The 23,777-nt window shown below is 38.6% G+C and overlaps 1 protein-coding gene across 5 annotated transcripts in view; it reads left to right on the top strand.

Annotated features, from left to right (window-relative positions):
• Positions 1-23,777, top strand: part of MED23 (mediator complex subunit 23) — a 507,528-nt gene that overhangs the window by 202,092 nt on the left and 281,659 nt on the right. For all 5 annotated transcript variants that reach the window (XR_010858539.2, XM_067136121.2, XM_067136122.2 and 2 more), the window contains exons 9-10: positions 1,723-2,135; positions 22,553-22,727. Coding sequence is in view for 4 of the 5 variants with exons in the window: in XM_067136121.2 (XP_066992222.1) it covers positions 1,723-2,135; positions 22,553-22,727 (588 nt within the window). In the remaining variant the exon portion in view is untranslated. The remainder of the gene's footprint in view (positions 1-1,722; positions 2,136-22,552; positions 22,728-23,777) is intronic.

Here is a 23,777-nt window from a genome sequence, read left to right as displayed (position 1 = left end):
ATGGAACACACTCGAAACATCGATCGACCAGCTTGTCGAATGGATACTCTAACTTTCGATTATTGTTTACCAATACACATGGAAATTTCTCCAACATTCCTAATGTCTCTACATGTATCTGGATAATAAACCAAATTATAGTACAATAAATCTAATATATGAACAGTATAGAGTTTTCTGCCGCTTTCGACTATATAGATTTTGAGGTTAAACTTATACACAAAACTTATTTGAGGTTATACAAATTTTATAATACATATTTGTTGCTAGTTGCTTTACGTCGCACCGACACAGATAGGTCTTATGGCGACGATGGGACAGGGAAGGGCTGGGAGTGGGAAGGAAGTGGCCGTGGCCTTAATTAAGGTACAGCCCCGGCATTTGCCTGGTGTGAAAATGGGAAACCACGGAAAACCATTTTCAGGGCTGCCGACAGTGGGATTCGAACCTACTATCTCCCGAATACTGGATACTGGCCGCACTTAAACGACTGCAGCTATCGAGCTCGGTAAATAATACATATTTACAGGGAAACCATGTTTTAGTCATAATTTACATTTCATAAAAGATAATTAAAATATATTAAACACAATAATTGAAAGTTTTACACCAGTTACAATGTTGTACGTACGACATTGTTTTTTTGGTCATTTAGCCGTGCTTTGTGCCTTTCTGTATTGCCATATCATACTCCTCATTCCACTAGGGGTGTTTCTTTCTCCTTCTAATAGGAGCAATTTCTTCGAAATTTTTTTCAGTTTATCAGTAATCGTTTCCAGTTTGTCTCTTAGATTTGTTTTGGATCTCTCTGAATACAATGCATTATTTATTAAGTAGCCGGGGTAATATTTTCTCCTCCTAGTGGATTTTGGTGGTTTGTATTTCTTTCTTGGGGTTAACTTGATTTTTATCTTTGAAATATAGTGGCCTGAATCGTTGTCCACCTCACGAAGGACTTTGCATTATAGATTTCTTTGTGGTACTTTTTATCCATTGCTACAGGGTCTATCTGAAACTCACCCATTTGAACATTAGGGCATTTCCTCGTCATTAACTTTTGCGGTTTTCTCTTAAATCTTGTGGTTTCAGGAATAAGCCCACAGTCTATGCAAAGTTCAATTAGTCTTTGACCATTCTCGTTTGTCAGTTTATGAGCTGGCCATTTTCCTACCACTGCGTGATACTTTCTTTCTTATGTCGAATGCTAATTAGTTTACTTATATCACCTATTCAATACATTAGAAATTTTAAACATTTAGGAATTTTATTTCCATATGAGACATGTTTTGCCCTTCTTTGAGGGCATTATCAGTCATACTTGTTGGTTTTCACTATAGCCTGGTTGGCTTTGACGTTGCAAGTGATAAATATCATGTCTCATGGAAATAAAATTCCTAAATGTTTAAAATTTCTAATGTATTGAATAGGTGACATCATAAACTAATTAGCATCCTACATATAGTACCTTCAATATGGTGTATGTATGTTGATCATTGAGGAGCCTGCAGTGTTAGAGCGAAAGGAACAACTGTGTCACCAAGGACTAACTGGTGTGCTTCTATACCTGGTGGCAGAGAACCAATTGTAAACAAGCAGTAATTTCTGGCATGGTTGAGTGTAACCGTATTTTAAACACATAGTTTGTAGTTTTCCTGTCTGTCAACTTACCAAATTTTTGTGTAGTTCTTTCAGAATTGAGGGTTATAGTCAATTTTTTTACAGGTTCCTGCAACATCTGGTGATGCCCAACAATACAGGAATGTGCATGGGTTCAGACTATCGTATTGCGCTGCTGTGCAATGCCTACTCTACAAACCAGGAATATTTCTCGAGGCCCATGGCAGCTCTGGTGGAGACCATCTTGGGCACACAGAAGGGCCCTCAGCAGCCTCCGTTACCTGCACTGGCCAACAATGCAGCCTTGGCCAATGGACCCACCACTCCACTCTCGATGCCCATCCTGGACTCGCTGACTGTTCACTCCAAGATGAGCCTCATACATAGCATCGTCACTCACGTGATCAAACTGGCCCAAACCAAGTCGAACATGGCGCTGGCTCCCGCTCTTGTGGAAACCTACAGCAGGCTTCTTGTCTACACCGAGATTGAGTCTCTGGGGATCAAAGGATTCATTAGTAAGTATTGTAAGTTACTCTTACAGTATCAGAATGTCATAGAATTGGAAAGGAGGAGGATGAAGGCAGACATGGTAAGCCAGGCTTGAAAAACATGGAGTGAGGTCTGTAGACAGATGGAACCATCCAGGATCGAAACAAAGCTGTCCAGTTCAAATACTTCAGCTCCCTCCCCAGTGTGCGTCGTGACAACCTGTTCAGTGCCCGTGCTCCAGTCTGTGTGGTGAAGCTACATTGGAGGCAGGTCACTGGAGTCATCTGTGACCACAGAATGCCCACCTGTATGTTCTTGGTCAGTCACCTCTTATGGATCTGAATGGTGGATGGAGGACATCAAACATGAGCAAACTCTGCTTGTGATAAACTTGCCACTCTGAATAAACATTAGATAAAGAATCCGCGTTGTCAATATTATTACAATAAATAGAAATAGAAGATAATTTCATATGACTTTGCCAGTATTAATCAAAAAACAATTTAGCATATGTTAATTACTCGTACATGTTTCAAGAACATATCATTCTCTTCTTCAGCAAAAGTATTTCACAATTAGAATGACTTGATTAAAATAAATACAGTAGATGTCCGCTATAACGATTATGGCATATAGCAAGAACTACGTTATAACGCCAGCTTTTTTCTGTCCTTTGAAAATTCATATATTAAACTCTGAATTATTCTTCGGTTACAGCGAGAACCTTATCACTGCTGCATCCGTTATTATGAGCGATAGCATAATTTTTTCATCATGAGGATTTATGCACTCCAGCAATTATATTTATATTGAATGTGATCGATCCATCTTTGATGTAGATTATTCACTATGTGCACTAGCAAACACTCTTGTTAGCATTCAAACTTGAAGGCAATATCGGAGTTGGTTAATAACACTCGTTGACTGGTATTCTAAAAACACAATTCAAAATGAAAGAGAACATATTTTTGTAATAAATGCATAAATAACGTGCCCTATAGCAGTAGTTAACTCATTAGAAATAAAGGCTGAACTAAACGATCGCTTAATTTTAAAACTATGTAGGCTATTGAAATTAAGCAAGAATGTGGTACCCTCAAAATACGGCGCAGAGTGGATGACTGATTTTGGAGGTTAGTTTATTCAGTAAAACCTCGTTAGGCAGGGGACAAGGAAAGATAATGTGTAAAGCGAGAAGATGTACTATTGAGTACACTAATAAAAACTATTTAAGATGAATATTTAAACACTAAAATTTTTTCTGACATGCATGCTTTTTATATCGTGTATGCACGGGTACTGTGAAGGATAAGCTATCTACCATTTCTAAAGATGCGATAAGAGTATTAAAAGGATTGAAAAGACGAGAGAACAAATATGATAAAGCTTTTCCATTGGGGGTTATTAAATAAAATAAGTGTATTAAAAGGCGTGTAAAACACCTGACAACAAATATAAAAACGTTTTGCAGTGTGGCTCTGTAAAAGTATCAGCACATTATTGCAGATCATACACTTTATAAAACAAACGTCAGCTGAAGCCTTATATTTCAGACCAGTGGGTTAAACATGGTTTTCTGGACACACTCTTTGACCATAAATTATTTGGAGGTTAAACTCAGCTATGTGCAATACACTAACAGAAACTATCCAACATGAATATGTAAACACTAGATTTTTTCTGACATGCATGCTTTTTATATCGTGTATGCACGGGTACTGCATCATCATCTTCAATGCGACAACACTTTGATCGACTTGAGTCGAAACTCGAAGGTGCGAGTTTAAATATATGCGCCACCGTTGAAAGATGCGGATGCCTGTCCACTTCCTGGATTTTGTCTTCATTAGCAAGTGATTTTGTGACTTTTTCAGTATCTACAAGATAAATATGCACCACGCTAGTCAACTTCACACTTCACACTCAACACAGAATAAATTTCTAACTTCCAAATGGAATGCGAAATACAAACACAAACAGGCTTACTGAGTTCTTCAGCAATATCATTGAAAACCAGAAAGCAAAACTGAACATTCCTGAGGCTAATGGCTTGCTTCCCGAAGCTATAATTTACTCTCTAAATTTCCGGAATTCAAGGACATTTCCCATTTTTGCATAACTTCTTCCGACCTGGCTCCTGTGGCGAGGGCTCTAATCTGTGTTGAAATGACATTCCTTTCTCAAGGGATGATGAACAATTTCAGGCCTGGGAAAAATGTGATCGTACTGAGTGGGAATAATGAACATTTGTGGTGCAATAAATGAGGTATGTTTAAATAGATTTAATATAACATGAATCGGGACTTTGAATTTATGACGGGCTAAGCGAGAAATCGTCTTAATGAGGAACGCGCACTATGAGGTTTCACTGTATTTTCTCGCATCTGGTTAAATTGCGGAAAGGCTATTCCCGAGTAATTTATAGCAAAAAGGTTACCATTACTCTACTGGTGTTTGAAATACGTTTTCATGATACATATGAGGTTAAGTTAGGTTAGGTGACTGAATAAGAAAACTGAAACGTTTGCCACAGAAGCCACTGGAGTGATACTACTCCTATTTTTCAGAATAAAATTGAACATACATGTTCACGTTGTCTCTAAATTAGGAAAATAACTTACGAGTAAGCCGTTGTATGGAAATCTGTGAAAATGCAGGTTTTGAACGAATGGATTGCTGTTACATACTGATTGTAGTGTGTGTGGAGTTTTTCCTGACTTTTACGAAAAATCGGATGTAACGACAATCTGCTGTAGCAAGTACATTTTTTGCCGTTATGAATTCTTGCTATAACGGACTTCTACTGTATTTTAAACAAAAATAAATATTGTAATCAAGTCATTGAAATTGTGAAATACTTTCACTGAAGAAGAGAGTGATATGTTCTTGAAACATGTGTAGGAGCAGTTCAGCGTGCACATAAAATATTAATAATAAAATAAGAAATAAAAGGAAGGAAAATAGAAATAATAATGAAATAAAACCAAATATTTAACGCCATGTTCGCATTGCGAACACTTCAAACTTACAGGTCTAACAAACGACAACTATGGAAGGATTGTGGAACGTGGAAGGAACCCTAATTTGGCCAATGAGATCATATCTCGTTGTACAATATTACACCGAAAATGAGGCCAGCTAACAATGTGAAAGAAAAACCCAGAATATAAATACATACTGACGGACAATTGAATACTGCAGCTCTTCGGATAGTAAGTTAGGTTACAAATTTAGAATCAAATAAGAGTTGCCGCGAAAAAAACAAATGTTACTGTGACCGTCCATCGAGGCACGATCATTCAAAAATTAAAATTGGTAAATGTGGAAGTCTAGAGTAAAACTCCGTTATGCAAAACAAATTACATTACCATAGAAAGTTACATAAGATTAGAAAAGGCCGAAACACAAGAATGAATCTAAATTAAGCGAAAAGCAATAACATAGTTACAATTCTTGTTTTATTTTTCACCTAATTCAATACATAAAAATTGTCTCTAGAAGGCCATTTTATTACAATGCAAACATTAACAGGGACATGTTTCGGTCGTTATATCGAGCATCCCACGAACCTACTACGCTGGCGTAGCAGGGGGAGAGGTGATACTCCCACGTGGCGCGACCCAGGTGGCGGATAGCGGGGTCCTAACCGGCTTGCTGGCGGACTTGAGGGAAATAAAATACCTCTCGCGGACCAAACACACAACCCCCTGTGGGTGGGGGACGCAGACGAAGAATACACCCTCGGTATCCCCTCTCTGTCGTAAGAGGCGACTAAAAGGGGTGACCAAGGGATGATTGGATTAGAACTATGAAACTACTTGTGATTAGTACCACCATGCGGGGAACACCATGGATTGCTATTACTTGCGCGTAGTACCACTATGTTAGGTACCAAATAGGTTTATGAATAGTAGCAATCAGGAGCACCGCGCGGTCAGGCTTTTACGGTACCTGTGATTAGTAGCACTATATGAGCGACACCAGGGTTCTGGCTTGCCTATGATTAGTCCCCACTATATAAGGAACACCACGGGATAGTACGAGTCCCTGTGGTTAGTACACTTATGTGATGAAAACCATGGGTTTGCTTTGCCTGTAAATGGCGCCGCTATGTGTGAAACACCATAGGTCTGTATTACATGTGCGAATTTCATTACCTGTGAATAGTACCATAATGTGTGGAATACCGTGAGTCTAGATACTTTGGATTAGTACCTCACCATGTCAAGTACTATGGTTCTACTTTCCAAGCGATAAGTACCATTATGAGAGGCCGATGACCTACATTTTGGACCCCTTTAGCTTGCAAGCATCATCGATTCCGTATTGAGCTATAGAAGCTGTCCCTTGGTCAGTATTACTATTGTTTTCCATCAGTTTCTTAGACTGAGGCATTGCAGGTCGGCTCAATGATTGTTTTAACTTCATATCCATCCGTTCATTTTTCGTCCCCATGCTTTGAATTCTGGTCAGTGGAGGATTTTTGATTTTGATTTTGTCACTGCATTTCGTCTCATTTTGTACCATCAGGGGCCGATGACCTAGATGTTAGGCCCCTTAAAACAACAAGCATCATCATCATCATCATCATCATCATCATCATCATATCGAGCATCTTCAGCCTTTTTAAACAATTATCTCAAGGTTGAGTCTTTACATTGAACCTTCTTATAATTAATTTGTTTGTTAAAATTGTTTTACATCCGTAAAATATTATGACTAAATAACACATAATTAAGAAGATTTAACAATTAAAATATATTTGTGATGGATTAGACATTGATCATAAAATACTGATGTCCAAGTCATAGTAATGTTCTAAACAACTGTAAGATTTGGCTAAAAATTATTATTATTATTTTTTTTTTTTTCCTTGTAGGTTCCCAGTTCTTTCTTTGAACACTATTTAGTGCTAAGTTAAAAAAATAAAATAAGTTGAATGTCCTATTTGAAATTAGTGATGTTAGAAGATTAAACTTGCGATGTTTTTCTCCTCCTTCGTTGTATTTTCGTTTTAGTTCAGAAACATTATTAAAAGATTGTGCATTGAAGTGTTTTTTGTGGCTTTACGTTGCACTGACACAGATAGGTCTTATGGCGACGCATTGAAGGTTTACTGGATACGTCATACTAATAGTTTTCACCGATCTTCATCTGATGTGAGTCAGCCTATTTTTATTCTGATGTGTTTGTTATTGAAGCGTGGTTATTAAAAGGGACACTAAATAAATGATGCTTAGTTGTTGGTGTATTGATTTTACTGCGACATTTGTGGATGAATGTATCTGTAAAAAGAGAATATTATGAATGTGTTGTTTGTAGATGTTATTAGAAAATCTTGTGGATGGAATATCACTTGCCCCTTTTTTTCCATGCTTTATTGCCAAGCTGTGTCTATTGCAGTACTGAGATTATTTCTTATCGTGTTTCTACTTCTTGTGTTATATGCATGGGGCAGGTGTGGTGGAGGGCGAGTAGGTGGGGTAGGGGAAGGAACTGTGGGCGGGGCGTTAAGCACTGGTGTGACATATGGGGGGCAAGTAGGGGACATGGGTGAAGGGATTGGTGGCAGGATGTTGGATACTGTTGTAGCTTGTGGAGGGAGGTCCGTGTGTTTTCAAGGTGGGAGTTTTGTTTGTTAACGTGTTGGAAGATTTACAATTGAATATTTTAAAGATTTTACTATTATCTGATTTGAAAACTTGTAGCAATTTTGGCAATTGCTCTATTAATGTTTTTTTAAAAATTTTGTTTGCTTCATTTAGGTTTTTTTTTTCTTACTGAAATACTGATCCAAATGAATATAAATGTTCTCATACTCGGTGATTAACTTCCCTTTCTCGATCCTTTTTATCATCTTGAGATCCCTGTCTATTGTACTAAATTGATGGCCAGTCTCTTTCATGTGATTGCCCATTGCTGAATACTTGTTATGTTTTATTGCGTTATATTGTTCCATGTACCTTGTAGTAAAACTGCGCCCAGTCTGGCCAACATATGAGAAATTACACTGTGTGCATGTTAACCTGTATATTCCAGATCCCTGATATTCATCTTTATTTAAATTAACTGTATTATGATTGAAAAATATGTTTTTATTAGTGTTACGTGTTTTGAAGGCTATTTGTAAATCTCATTTTTTCAAAGAAATGATAATTATTTGGTGAATCGCAGGATTGGTATAGGTGAAAGTTGCATATTTTGATTTTTTAGTCTTTTCTGGAGTAAGATTAATGGCCAGTTTAAGTTTTCCTTTATTAATGATTCGATTCACTGTCTGTGTTTTGTAACCATTAGTCAGTGCTAGTTCTTTTATAAATCTAAGTTTTTTCCTTAAGTTAACAGGTGATAAGGATATTTTGAAGGCTCTATGGACTAGGCAGAAAATGGATGCCTGTTTATGGAATTTCGGATGAAGGGAATAATTTCTTATTGTAATTGGTGTGTGTGTCGGTTTTCTATGTTTCGATGTTGATTCCCATACCATTATTATTATTACTGGTATTATAAATTTACTCATTCGAGACAAATACTTCAGGTACCCTATGGGAATCAACATCTATATTATCTGTTGGCCAAGCAGGCATCAATTTTTGGTAATGAGACAAAGTCTCTCATAGTGCATTGGCATTGCCGGTGGCTCCGAGTAGTCTGCGCAGTGGCCTCCACGGTATGTACTAACCATGCGTCTGTTGGGTGTCCTAGATACCAACTGATGAGCCCAACTTAGCACACGGGGGCGAAACTCTGGCAACCAGACATGAGTTAGCTGGAAAATTTATAATGTCCAATAACGGACCATTTATATATTGGTTTCTATATATCTGAAAGTCAGATCCAAAATCTGTACGTGTTACGGTCACATCTAGAAAATTTAATGAACCATTGTTTTCGTCCTTGGTGAACTTTTTGCAACTGTCTACCCTATTTAATAATTCTAGAATTTTTGTACTATTATTTTTTCGGTGTTCTATTATTACAAACGTGTCATCCACGTACCTCAGCCAAAGGCAAAGTAGTATGTCAGAAAGCTGTGAAAATGAATCAAAGTTATCCAAAAATGAAATATAGCTGGGAGGCCAGAGTAAAATAGTATCATAGAATAACATGGAATTAGCATGTTACTGAAATCAATTCTGTAATGTTCCTAGTTACCATATATAACATGGTAAGCACAGCAAGAAAAAGAATGTATCTAGCTCCAGTTTCTCTACTCCAAGGGTGGGGCAATGTAAAAAGTACAGTAGATCCACACACATAACAAAATGAAAAGTGTGGACACAATTTTACACCACACTCAAGGTAGAATTAACCAATCTGCAATGGTTGCAAATAAGTTAACACATAATTTTAATAAATAGAAGTGTGTAAAAATATTCAGAGGGGAAAGAAGAAAAAAAATTATTAGTTAATAAATCAGAAGTGAACCAGTTGGCCTTGCCACAGTAGAGAGACTTTTGTGTTCCAGTGAAGCAGAAAGCCAAACCATAGGTTCAACAATATGGGAAGGGTATTTGTCAGAAGACCAGACTAATGCATGATTCATCAATAGAGGGGGGGTAGCAGCCTATGGATAGTTGCAAGGCAGCAGTCTGGATGATTGGCTGATATCGCCTTGTAATAATATTTAACATGGTTTAGCTATATTGCTACTGCTACACGGCTGATAGTAGCGGGAAACTACAGTCATTACTAACTTCTGAGGACATGCAGCTCTTTCTGTATGAATAATTGATGTACTGATGGTGGCTTCCTCATTGGTAAAATATTTTGGAGGTAAAATAGTTCCCCATTTGGACCTTTGGGTGGGGACTAAACAAGAGAGGACAATTATCAGCTCACATTCTGCGAGTCGGAGTATGGAATGTTAGAAGATTGAATTGTTGTGGTAGGTTAGAGAATGTGAAAAGGGAAATGGATAGACTAAATTTAGATGTAGTTGGTATAGGTGACGTACGTTGGCAGGAAGAAGAGAATTTTTGATCAGGTGACTACAGAATTATCAAATGCTGGAGTTGGTTTAATAGTGAACGTGTTACAGACTTACTGTCAACTTAGCCAGCATACAGGCATGATATGACGTAAACACAGAGCTGTTATTTCATATTGCACAACATGACTGGACGACAATTGATTCCTACTCAATAGTCTGACGCATTGATTAATTTTGATCCACATTTGTGAATTCGTAATATTTTAAAAGTTTTCATATTAAGTTGACCAACAATTTTACTGTATCAACTGACATTATTTTTGCATGAAACAAGTTTTAAGGACAGAAGAAACTTTTAATATTATCTTTGTCATTTTACATGGAACTGTTCTAACTTCATCGCATTACATCTAGTGACTTCTTCATCCACGTATCATATGAGTGTGAATTTTATTCATGTTTTGTAACTATTAGACAGCTGAAGGTGGTCTAGTGCAGCCGAAACATGTCCTGTAATTTCAATAAAATGTTTTTACAACTCTGAAATAGTAAACAAACTTGTAAGTATTGACTAGGTGGAACTATTATACTAATTTTTCAAGTTATATAACATAATTGTCAATACGGATCCAAAATGAAATTTAATTCATGTCATATTGAATAAGAAAAGGTAGTATGACCAGCATAGCAAATAGATTATTGTTGTCAAGATAGACACCAAACCAATCCCCATCACAGTAGTGCATGTCCATATGTACAATGGATGATGAAGAAATCAAAAGAGGATTCGGCAGATAGTCGGTTCGAACCCCACTGTCGGCACCCCTAAAGATGGTTTTCCGTGGTTTCCCATTTTCACACCAGGCAAATGCTGGGGCTGTACCTTAATTAAGGCCATGGACGCTTCCTTTCCACTCCTAGTGTTGATATATCTTCATTTCTGCTCGGTTACATCGGTTTAGGTAGTCAAATTATACCATAGAAACACGAGCTTCATGACACACATCCATTGATTATGAGCTGTTCACTACAACTGACATTGGTTCACACACACACATGGCAATTCAAAACGTCCAAAGAACAATACAAACGAAGATAAACCACTTGACTAAATTAATATGAATTACCAACACATAACCTCAATGTTGGTTTTACTTAAAACTATATACACATGACATTTTATTTTTATGAGAAAATCTTAACATTCCAACACTCCCCCCTTTTCTCAAAAAAATAAAATACTACACTTCAATCAATTGTCCTCTCATCGCAAACCTATAAGCTTATACAAACTCTTAAGCTTGTTGCTTGATAAATTCTTTGTGAACAAGTCTGCAGCATTTCTCTCTGATGCTACATATACAAACTCAATGAACCCCTTTAATACTAGCTCTCTACATACATGGTACATGATGTCAATATGTTTTGACCTTTCACTCACAATATCGTTTTTACTCAATTTAATTGCTGCTGCATTGTCAGCAAAAACTTTACAAGGTATATGCATAAAGCTTTCCAGCCTTAGCTCTGATAGCAAATCTTTCATCCAAGTTACTTCTCGAGATACTTCTGCCATTGCCATGTATTCAGCATCCATGGTAGATCTAGCAATACAACTCTGTTTCTTACTATACCATGATACTGCTCCCCCTGCCACTGTGGTTACATACCCACTCACTAATTTTCTAGACTTAGTATCTCCTGCCCAATCTGCATCACTGAACACTTGTACTGACTCCTCACAATTTTTGAAACACAACTTTAGATCTCTAGTACCACTTAGATATCTCATGATATGCTTCACTTCTTTCCAATCTTTAATCTTAGGTTTTTGACAATTTTGGCTAACTTTACTTACCGCAAATGCAATGTCAAGTCTAGTATTATTTGACAAATATAGCCAACTTCCTACTGCATTGCGATGAATGGTACAGTCAAATTCCTGCTCATCATTTTCAGCTTCTGAATACCCACTTGGTAAAATAGTCTTACTCAGTTTACAGTCACTCATGGAAAAATCAGCAAGTAATTTGTCAATGTATGAACTTTGACTCAACATAACCCCTTCTTTTGTCTGTTCTATTTTTATTGACAGTAAGTTTGTTGCTTTCCCTAGATCTTTAATCTCTAACTCATCTGCCAACCTTATTTTAACCAACTTAACAACCAATTTGTCACCTATTGCAATAATGTCATCAACATACAAGCCAATAATACAACACTCCTTTACATACACACATGGTTCTTTGACACATTTCTTAAAATCTAGTCTTCTAATTATAGCATCAACACAAGCATTCCAGTCTTTACTCGAATTAGGTAGTCCATAGATGCTTTTCTTCAATTTACATACATAGTTTTGGACATCTTTTTCTACGAACAATTCTGGTTGTTCCATGTATACAGTACAACTGATTTCACTATTTAAGTAAACACTAGTTACATCTAGATGTTCTACAGTCCAACCTTTATGTACTGCAATACCTATTGCGCCCTGGTGGGGGTGTGATAGGCGTCATTCAATTTTAATTAATTATTGAGGAATACACTGACTGACAGTGACAATGCAACACCAAGGAGGAGTGGTTCGAAAGGGATGAAAGTTGGGAAAAAAACAGATAATTGATGTTTATTTCAAACCGATATGCAGGTTACACAATGCGCACGGCATCGACTCAGTAGGATGTAGGACCACCGCGAGCGGCGATGCACGCAGAAACACGTCGAGGTACAGAGTCAATAAGAGTGCGGATGGTGTCCTGAGGGATGGTTCTCCATTCTCTGTCAACCATTTCCCACAGTTGGTCGTCCGTACGAGGCTGGGGTAGAGTTTGCAAACGGCGTCCAATGAGATCCCACACGTGTTGGATTGGTGAGAGATCCGGAGAGTACGCTGGCCACGGAAGCATCTGTACACCTCGTAGAGCCTGTTGGGAGATGCGAGCAGTGTGTGGGCAGGCATTATCCTGCTGAAACAGAGCATTGGGCAGCCCCTGAAGGTACGGGAGTGCCACCGGCCGCAGCACATGCTGCACGTAGCGGTGGGCATTTAACGTGCCTTGAATACGCACTAGAGGTGACGTGGAATCATACGCAATAGCGCCCCAAACCATGATGCCGCGTTGTCTAGCGGTAGGGCGCTCCACAGTTACTGCCGGATTTGAACTTTCTCCACGCCGACGCCACACTCGTCTGCGGTGACCATCACTGACAGAACAGAAGCGTGACTCATCGGAGAACACGACGTCCGCCATTCCCTCATCCAAGTCGCTCTATCCCGGCACCATGCCAGGTGTGCACGTCTATGCTGTGGAGTCAATGGTAGTCTTCTGAGCGGACGCCGGGAGTGCAGGCCTCCTTCAACCAATCGATGGGAAATTGTTCTGGTCGATATTGGAACAGCCAGGGTGTCTTGCACATGCTGAAGAATGGCGGTTGACGTGGCGTGCGGGGCTGCCACCGCTTGGCGGCGGATGCGCCGATCCTCGCGTGCTGACGTCACTCGAGCTGCGCCTGGACCCCTCGCACGCGCCACATGTCCCTGCGCCAACCATCTTCGCCACAGGCGCTGCACTGTGGACACATCCCTATGGGTATCGGCTGCGATTTGACGAAGCGACCAACCTGCCCTTCTCAGCCTGATCACCATACCCCTCGTAAAGTCGTCTGTCTGCTGGAAATGCCTCCGTTGACGGCGGCCTGGCATTCTTAGCTATACACGTGTCCTGTGGCACATGACAACACGTTCTACAATGACTGTCGGCTGAGAAATCACGGTACGAAGTGGGCCATTCGCCAACACCGTGTCCCATTTATCGTTCGCTACGTGCGCAGCACAGCGGCGCATTTCACATCATGAGCATACCTCAGTGACGTCAGTCTACCCTGCAATTGGCATAAAGTTCTGACCACTCCTTCTTGGTGTTGCATTTGCTCTGTCAGTCAGTGTATATAGTTCAGTTTCAGAAGCAAGAATATCTTACAGAATATCTTACAGAACAGGCCGAGATGGTATTGTGCAACCTGCCACAGACTGTTGTCTCCTCTAAGATTAAGAAATACAAGGGACAGCAGAATTAGAATTCTCAGAAATGGTGACGAAGGGGAAGGAGAGAGGCAGAGTTGTTGACAAGTTAGTGGAAACATTCATCGCCGCGAGCGAAATTTGCTGTGGCAACCCCGCAAGAGCCATGTGCAAAATTTGTTGAAAAGACGTCAAAGGAGCTCCAAGTTTACTAGCAGGAGCTGAGCGCAAGGTTGGCACTTGAAGAAAAAAAATATGAAACTTCTCTGTCCCACGCTAGCATGGACCAATCGTAAAATTCATAGACCAGTAGTAGGTACGCCAACTTCATATTGTAAGAAGCACCGTCAACCTTAAATCCACGGATTAAATTTATAGAAGGAAGTGAGTTATAAATTCGGAATAAGGTGGAATTTAGTAGCCTAACCATATATAAAAAGTTATTAAAAGTCACTAACTGAGGGAGATTGATTAGCGTAATTCTGAGAATTCATGGATGCTATCCGTTGATTGGCTGCAGGCAAAGGACGCTGCAAAAGAGCGTGAAATCCCAGGCCGCGATACAAGAGCTAAATTCGCAATTATATCAATTACCAGTGAAACAATATTAGTTGAGAATTGGCATGGAGCCTTTGAGAACATAATTACATTATTGGATCCCATATGTAAGCCACTGGCAAAGGCGCAAATAGTCGGATGAGGATATCGGAACTGTATGCCCTAAGATGACCTCCCGTGAACTCGGAGGAGAGGGGAGTCGAAAATAAATATAGGGTCGTGGAGACGGACTTACTTACTTCTGATAATGTGTTCGAGCTGTTACCACGCCAGGGGTGCGTAACTTACTTGTGAATATTCCGTGCCGTTACTACGCTAGGGAGCATGTGTGTATTTACTCGTGGAGTAGCTTTCGAAGTGTTAGAATGTTACGTAGCAGAATGATTCATGACGTTAAGTAGTTCATATTACAGTCTTGAACAGTCTACTAGCAGGAAGAGTTCCAATATTTACAGAACTCATTAAATTAATACCTACGGATAGGAGTGTGAGATTCTACAAAATAAATTAGGGAGTACGTGGTGTGAGAACGATCACGGGTGTTCGACGTATTTCACCCAGTAAACAGTCAATCATCAACTGATACCTGGTCAGCTGCGCGAACATGCGACGGGAAATCGAGTGCGCGTCCGGGCCATTGTAAAAGGGGATCCCGAGGTATCCTATGTTCCTAGTGTCCGGGAAAGGAACGAAAAATGTATATTTACATTAAGTGGGCTAGATAAAAGGCCATAAATGTGAAGTTTCAGTTCAATATTAGTGTGTGTAAATTTGTTACAATATTAAAATTTTAAAAACTTGAAAATTAATATCTTTAAATCTGAAAAGTGCATTGGATTACCTCTCAAGCTGGCATGAAATCCAGTAGGATGCAGGGCTAAACTGGAACGGGGCCTGTGCTCCTCGTCCGGTTTAGCAAACTACAGGCTGAGATGAGTACCCTTTAATCTATTTGTAGATGGCTATCGTCAGCGGGAGGAAATCATATTCCTTCATTATGGTAACTTAATTGTGAAACGAGCCGTTTCCGGCTTGTATAAATTCGAAGATAGATAGACAAAGGGACAAATTAATATGTACATAATTAGATCAAACACTCATCATAATTTTGATTATTTAATAGAGTAGAGTAGGGTTGATTTGTTTATTCAAGTGCTTGAATTGTTTGAAATGATATGGAGCACGTTTCACGTAAAGATAAGATTAATATTAATTTTGTAAGTGCTCAAATGTGTTTTCCGTTATCGGAAACTTTATAGATATTAAAGGCATGTTGTAAGAGTATCCTGCCGGGCTGAGTGGCTCAGACGGTTAAGGCGCTGGCCTTCTAACCCCAACTTGGCAGGTTCGATCCTGGCTCAGTCCGGTGGTATTTGAAGGTGCTCAAATACGACAGCCCCGTGTCGGTAGATTTACTGGCACGTAAAAGAACTCCTGCGGGACTAAATTCCGGCACCTCGGCGTCTCCGAAGACCTTAAAAAAAGTAGTTAGTGGGACGTAAAACAAATAACATTATTATTATTATTATTATTATTATTATTATTATTATTATTATTAAGAGTATCCAGAGGTAGAGGGTTGCCGAGTGATTTTTGTTCTTGTGGGACGGAATGAAGTCCATTGAAGTGTCTGTAAATATCGATGATTATTCGTGCAGTGAAGTTCGACAGTGGACAGAAACATAATAATCAGTAGAAGTATCGGAGTGATAAATGAATATGGGTAATGTGTAAATGCGTGTTTATTGCAATACTTTGCGAATAATGGCAAGGGCCTAAGTTAATGGAATGATTGTAAGTTAAAGTAATTTCAGTGTGGAGATAACATGTATCGTGAATATTTTGATTCGGGCAGTACAAGATTTTAACCTTAATTGTTGATTTAATGTTTTTTTGGACTCCATAATAATCATAAATATTTGTTTAGAAGTGATAGAAGCACATGTATAGGGTGGTCACGATATGTTGAAACCCCAGAGTGGTTTGAGCCCATTTTTGAGATCGGAAGTCGTGCGGGACGGAAATCCGGCATGAGATGAAAGTGAATTGTACTGATGTTGATGAAGAAATAGATGGATCTTAGGGCCGACATTGAGGTCGTTTGCCGAGACCGGTGTTATGAGTGGCAGAATAGAGTCCACGCACCGAGGGTTAATTAATTAAATGTTTGAAGAGTTTCAGTGAAAAAATGGACTTCAAAATGAAAATGGAAAGAATAATTTAGCACTTGCAGGGATTGGATGTAGTTGCCCAACTGCGAGGTGTTATGGGATTTGAGATTTGTCTTAGGAGGACATGGTCTCCATGAATTAACGACAGTACGAAAATAAGGTTGCGGGTTCAAATACCGTTATTATGTCCCGAGCGATATGAAATTGGATCTGGGTGGTTCATATTTGGCAGTTAACATATGTGACTAAGTTCTAAAGATGGGAAATAAAACTATAAATTTTTGACATAATAATAATAATAATAATATTCCAAGTAAATCATGTCTTATTGATTATGTGCCAAACTAGACCGGAATTGTAAAAGGGGTTATGCGTTAAACATAAAAATAGTCGACTGCCACGTATCAATTGAAATAAAATATAAAATTTCGTAATAATATTAATAATAATAATAATATTCCAAGCAAATCATAAATCAATTGCTTAGTGCCAAAGTAGACTGAAATTGCAAAAGCTTATGCATTAAACATAAATATTGCTAATGGTGCTGTAAAACGTGAAATTAAATTACCATAAAGATAATAATAAAATTTGAAGAATCAGAAGAAGAAGAATTTAAAAAATTATTTATGAACATAACAATGATGGTGGGAGTTGAATTGAAAATATTGAAATCTTCAAACTACTTTAGTAATAATAATAATAATAATAATAATAATAATAATAATAATAATAATAATAATAATAATAATAATAATAATAATAATAATAATTGAAGAAGAAGAACAAGAACCTACTTTTTTTAAAAATTCAGATGAAAATAATAAGAGTGAGAAGTTGAAATATTAGAGCGAGGATGATTACGGGTTACGATAATCATGATCTCCACTATTAATAATAATGTGAGTAATAATAATAATAATAATAATAACAATAATAATAATAATTTTTATTTTTTTATTTTGTTATTATTATTTCGGATGATGATGATGAATGATACAAGGGAAGTCAGCTGGCGAAATAACGTAATAATGTCAAGTTGTTGTAAATAATAAGTTAAGTTAATATTTGTAATATGAAGGCAAATCCCTACATCTGGACCATTAGGTTAGAGTCTCTTTGTCGTTGCCTTCGGTTAACGATTAGCATATCTTGGTTACGAACCCGGGAAGAGTTTGTAGTTTCCCGGGTTGGTCTCATCTCAAAATAAGTGGAGGCGATGACAGGGGTCATGTGATCACGCCCACTTGGCCAACAGGTAATTGGTCCATGACCATCAGTGGTCATTGTGTTAACGAGGGTAAATCTGATACCCTTCAGATATCAACGGTTCCACCACCCAAATGTATGGGTGGTCAAAAGTGTCAAATATTGTGTAAAAAAATAAATTTCAGGAATAATTTGCCAATACCGGCAAATTAAGGATCAACATATTTTGGTTGTGTGTAAAAAAAAAAAAAAATAAAAAAAAAAAATAAAAAAAAAAATAAAAAAAAAAAAAAAAAAATGCTCCTTTGGCATTTGCAAGGAAACAGTTCCAGGTTCTTCTTCTTGTAGTATAGTAAACCCTTGGTGACCGTTTAAATATCCATCCCCATTCCTAGGACGGAGCCTTCATATTTTTCCCTTAGATCTGATGTAATATATTGTTGTTTTAGGTGTTTTGATGATGAGCCTTAAAGTTAATGATTAGAGTGTCCCGTTCAACCCTGTAGTACTAATTGGATAGCGCCCATACATTTAATTGGAGATCTTATATCTTCATAAATTTTTTAAATTGTTTATTAGTTGCGATAGATTCGGACCGCAACACCCCCTGAGATAAATGCTGGTTGGGACTCGGGCTTTGAGCGGGTACACTATTAACAGTCTCATTGTTTTCCTCTTTATAACAGGACTAAATGTTTCATCAAAACTAAGGTTCATCTGTCTCTTAAAACCTTGAGCAACCAACCTGGCCTTATATTTCTGAATGTTACCCTCACTGTCATATTTCAGTGAAAACACTCACTTAGAACTACTGTAATTATCTTGACATTTTCTGGTCTTTTTACGATTTCCCAAACATCCTTCTTTCTCATCTCATTGATCTCCACTTTCATGGCTTCCATCCAGTTAGCAGACTTGGCTTGACATAGCCTCCTCAACTGTTCTAGGTTCCACTACATTTGCATGTCTAACTTCCATCACTGCCTTACAATCTGCACAAGTCTTAATGTTTCCTCTCCGTCCTCCTCTGTGTCTAACTCAGTCCCTAATTTTATCTCTGGATCTTCAGTGCACAGTATGTCAAAGTATGTTTCACTACCCTCTGCCTTTGGTACATTTATCTTTTCCTTGATATTAATTCCAGGACTTTTCACCTTGAAGGGAAGTATCTGCTCCTCAAATACCACATTTCTCCTCACTATTACCTTTTTCCTTTCAAGACTCCATAACCTATATCCATCTTTAGTACCTGCCTCGTTCCCTATCATAACGCATGACTCTGCTCTGGGACCTAACTTCCTGCTGTCTGCCCTCACAGCCCACGCCTGACATCCAAATACTTTCAATCTACCTATTTCTTCCTGATCCAACTTCCTATTAAACAACAGTTCATACGGTATCTGAAAATTTATTGCTGAGGATGGGCACCTATTTCTTAAGTACACTGCAGTCATTACCGGTTCTCCCCAGAATTCCTTTGGTAACCCTGATTGGATCAATAGACATCTAACAGTATCAAACATCGTTCTATTCTGCCTCTCTGCTAATCCATTCTGTTGTGGAGTGTACGGTACTGACCTCCTATGAGTAATACGACATATTTGCAATTGTGCTTGAAACCCGCTACATGTATACTCTGTACCATTGTCAGATTGCACTACCTTAATTCCTACACCATGTAACTTTTCTGCATTTGCCTGATACCTATTAAATGCCTCCAATACTTTATCCTTATTTTTCACACATACAGCCACATTAAATCTGGAGTATTCATCAATCATTGTTACAACATATTGAAATTTCCCAAGTGATGGTGGACTCATTTTTCCAATTACATCAGTGTGCACAACATCAAGTGGTTTTTCTGCCTTACGCTCACAAGACTTAGGTACTCCCTTGTTACTTAATTTCCCCTGAATGCATACAGAACAAGTATTAATATCATTACTTCTTCTCAATTCAAACATTGCCAATTAAAACAAAGCTTCAGAATGAACATGTCCATATCTCTCATGCCACAACCTAACCTGCCCAACACTTTTAAATGCTACATTGTTATTACATTCTTGATCTATTATTTGATCAGTCACTCACAGCTACAATATCATTTCTCCCCTCTATTTGTACTACATATACATCATTCCTCCTGTCTGCAACAAACAATGTTTCATTTCCATTCATATCTACAACCACTGCTTTCTCACCTGCAAATCCTACTTTGAAACCTTTGCTGGTTAACTTACCAACTGATATTAAATTTGCACCTAAGTTTGGTACATACAACACGTCTGTAAATGTAATTGTCCATCCTGTGGACATTTTTACTTTCACCTTACCTGTACCTTTGATATCCAGCTTACTGTTATCTCCTATTTCTACATTCCTGGTTACATTTGTTAACATGTCGGTATAAACATCTCCTTTGTTGGATACATATGATGGGACGCACCTGAATCGAACAGCCAATCTCTAATTTTCTCAGTTCCTACATAAACTACCATGCTCATTGCCTTATCTACTACATGTATAATTTCTGAGCTTTCCACTTGCATTCAGATTTACTCTCCTGCGATGATTTGGCACTCTTTATTGTTGGACATACTTTTGAATAATGCCCTACCGAGCTCTATAGCTGCAGTCACTTAAGTGCGGCCAGTATCCAGTATTCAGAAGATAGTAGGTTCGAACCCCACTGTCGGCAGCCCTGAAAATGGTTTTCCATGGTTTCCCATTTTCACACCACCTTAATTAAGGTCACGGCCGCTTCCTTCCCACTCCTAGCCCTTTCCTGTCCCATCGTCGCCATAAGACCTATGGGTACTGCGACAATATTTAGATACATGTCCCTGTTTACCGCAATTGTAGCAACTATACTGTTTTCCTCGTCCCATGTCTTCTTTCTTGATATTTCGCTTCTGTTGAACAACCATGGCTTGAGCTTCATCCTCATCACGTTTTCCAGTGTTGTAAGCGTTTCCTCCATTTTGCTGAAGTTTCCTTCTGCTTTCCTCCATGAGTAGTCTTGCCTTCACCTTCCAGATGGTCAGTTTTACCAAATCAGCTTCCAAGGAAGGTATACAAGCTGCATATTCCTCTGTAAGATTTCCGATGATCATTCCTGCAACTTGTTGATCTTTGAACTTGTATCCGGCTTTACTCGTTCTCCTCCACAGTTGATTTATTTTTGTGAAGTATTCTTGCACACTCATGTCCTTGGGCTTCACAAAATGAGTTAACTGTTTCAGGGTCATAGCACCATTCACTAGCGCTCCGTCATTACACAACTCGTCCAGTTTTTCCCATGCCTTTTTCGCTGATTCAATATCTGCAATGTCACTTTCAAAATCTTCTCCCTCATATTTGAAAATAACCACTAACACGATCACATTGTTTTGCGCTCGTCGCCTCGTTTCTGTCTGAGACAGTTGACAACCTGGCGTATCCTCATACCCTATTACTGATTCCCATACATCTTTCAACAACAGCTCTTGTTTCACCTTCAATGCCCACGAAAAATAGTTCTCCACTGTAAGCTTGGCCACATTCCTATTCAGGGTTTCTTCACCGGTCCACGAGGTCGCCATTTTTACCATCAATAATGTCACACCTTGCTTCGTCCGACGTTAATTCTCGTTACTCCATTTCTACTTATATTGTCTGAAATTTACTGCAGCGTTTTGGCGCTCTGGAGCTCTGGGCCCATAAGCTGTTGATATATCTTCATTTCTGCTCGCTTACACCAGTTTAGGTAGTCAAATTATACCATAGAAACACGAGCTTCATGACACACATCCATTTATGACGAGCTGTTCACTACAACTGACATTGGTTCACACACACACATGGCAATTCACGTCCAAAGAACAATACAAACGAAGATAAACCACTCGACTAAATTAATATGAATTACCAACACATACCTCAATGTTGGTTTTCCTTAAAACTATATACACATGACATTTTATTTTTGAGAAAATCACAACATTCCAACACCTAGCCACTTCCTGTTCCATCGTCGCCATAAGACCTATCTGTTTCAGCACGATGTAAAGCAAATTGCAGAAATCAAAAGAATATATGGAGAGAGAGAGAGAGAGATTTCATACAATATGCAAAAGGAGACAAGAATTTAATTGTGATGGGAGACTGGAATTCAGTGGTAGGCCAAGGAAGAGAAGGTAATGCAATAGGAGAATTCAGATGGCATCAAAGAAATAAGAGAAGAAGTTGGCTGGTTGAATTCTGCACTGATCATAATTTAGTCCTTGCTAATACTTGGTTTAAATACCGCAAACAATGGCTGTATATGTAGATGAGACCTGGAGACAGTGGAACATTTTTCTGGTGATTTTTTTCCATCTATGGGCTCGTATCAGCTAACCACAGTGTCAGACCACTAAGACTGGGCACATTAACAATCAAGGTGCCTGGGTGGACAGTTGTGTGATTGTTAGACACATATTGGGCTCCCAAATTCCATCTCTGCATATAATCAAACTTGTTAATACCACATTCTTTCTCCAAAGTACAGTATGTTATTGTTTCCAGGCCAGTTGCTGCCAACTGTGTTCAAGTCACATGCTTGGGGCATTCTGTACACACTCCTGGAGATGTTCAGTTACCGCATGCATCACATCCAACCTCATTACCGAGTGCAGCTGCTGTCCCATCTGCACAGCCTGGCTGCTGTGCCTCAGACCAACCAGACTCAGCTACATCTCTGGTAGGTGCCTCTCAAAGTTCAATTTCATTTTAAGCTCACGTTATTTCAGTCATCTTCTGTCAGGCTTTGCTTTTTTTTTTTTTTTTCTCCAGGGTCAGTGTTCTCCCAGCTAACATAACATGACCTAGATATATGCAAATTACATAATATGAATAGATACATAAAACCTTGTTAATTCAAAGTTGTTGGAACGCACAAATCGGATTTCGATTTACAAGATTTTGAATTAACTGCCAATTCGTAATTCGTGCTGCAACACATGAAATTCTAAGACCCGTTACTGAATGTGATTAACCTTGATTCATAGCTCAAAAAAGAACTATTTCCAAAATGTATCCAACAAGGTGCATTTACAGTATTCAAATAATGCACTCTGATAACTCACTGGTAAGCATAACCTCACACAACAGAAGAAAAACAAAGCATGATTCAAAGGCGACGAGAAATCTATGCTGGCTCCCCCGTGCAAGTACTTTATTCATTGAATTACTGTACTGTGTGCATTTTATATGCCTTGTACTTGCATGGAAAGTACCCGATGCCCTTAAGACATCGTGGCTTATCAAACTTTCCTATGACAAGGTGAGGAATTCTCTTGCCTCTATCTGCATTATAACACTGTACAATGACTCTATCCTTATACGGTTTCCCGCCATGGCCCTTCTCTCGTAATTTGGAAATGCCAACCCATGCCGCATCTCAAAGTATTCTAAGATCCATTAATGCATGTAATCACCTTGATTCACAATTTAAACCTTTCAAATGCCATGGAAAAACATTTGTCTGAAATGTTTCCAACAAGGTGCATTTACATTATTCAAATAATGCACTTGGATAAATCACTAGCAAACATTACCTCACGCAACAAAAGAAAAAAAAACACGTTTGAGATGATTCAAAGATGAGGACAAATTATGCTGGCGTCCCTGTGCAAATGCTTTATTTTTTGAATTACTGTACTCTTTGCATTTTTTAGATGCCTTGTACTCGCACGGAAAACGCCCGATGTCCTTAAAACATCGTGGCTTATTGAACTTTCCTTTGGCGAAG

This window comes from Anabrus simplex, chromosome 1, assembly GCF_040414725.1.
Source record: "Anabrus simplex isolate iqAnaSimp1 chromosome 1, ASM4041472v1, whole genome shotgun sequence".
Taxonomy (NCBI): domain Eukaryota; kingdom Metazoa; phylum Arthropoda; class Insecta; order Orthoptera; family Tettigoniidae; genus Anabrus; species Anabrus simplex.
The sequence above is the reverse complement of the archived record's forward strand: the minus strand, read 5'-3'. Positions and strand labels throughout refer to the sequence as shown.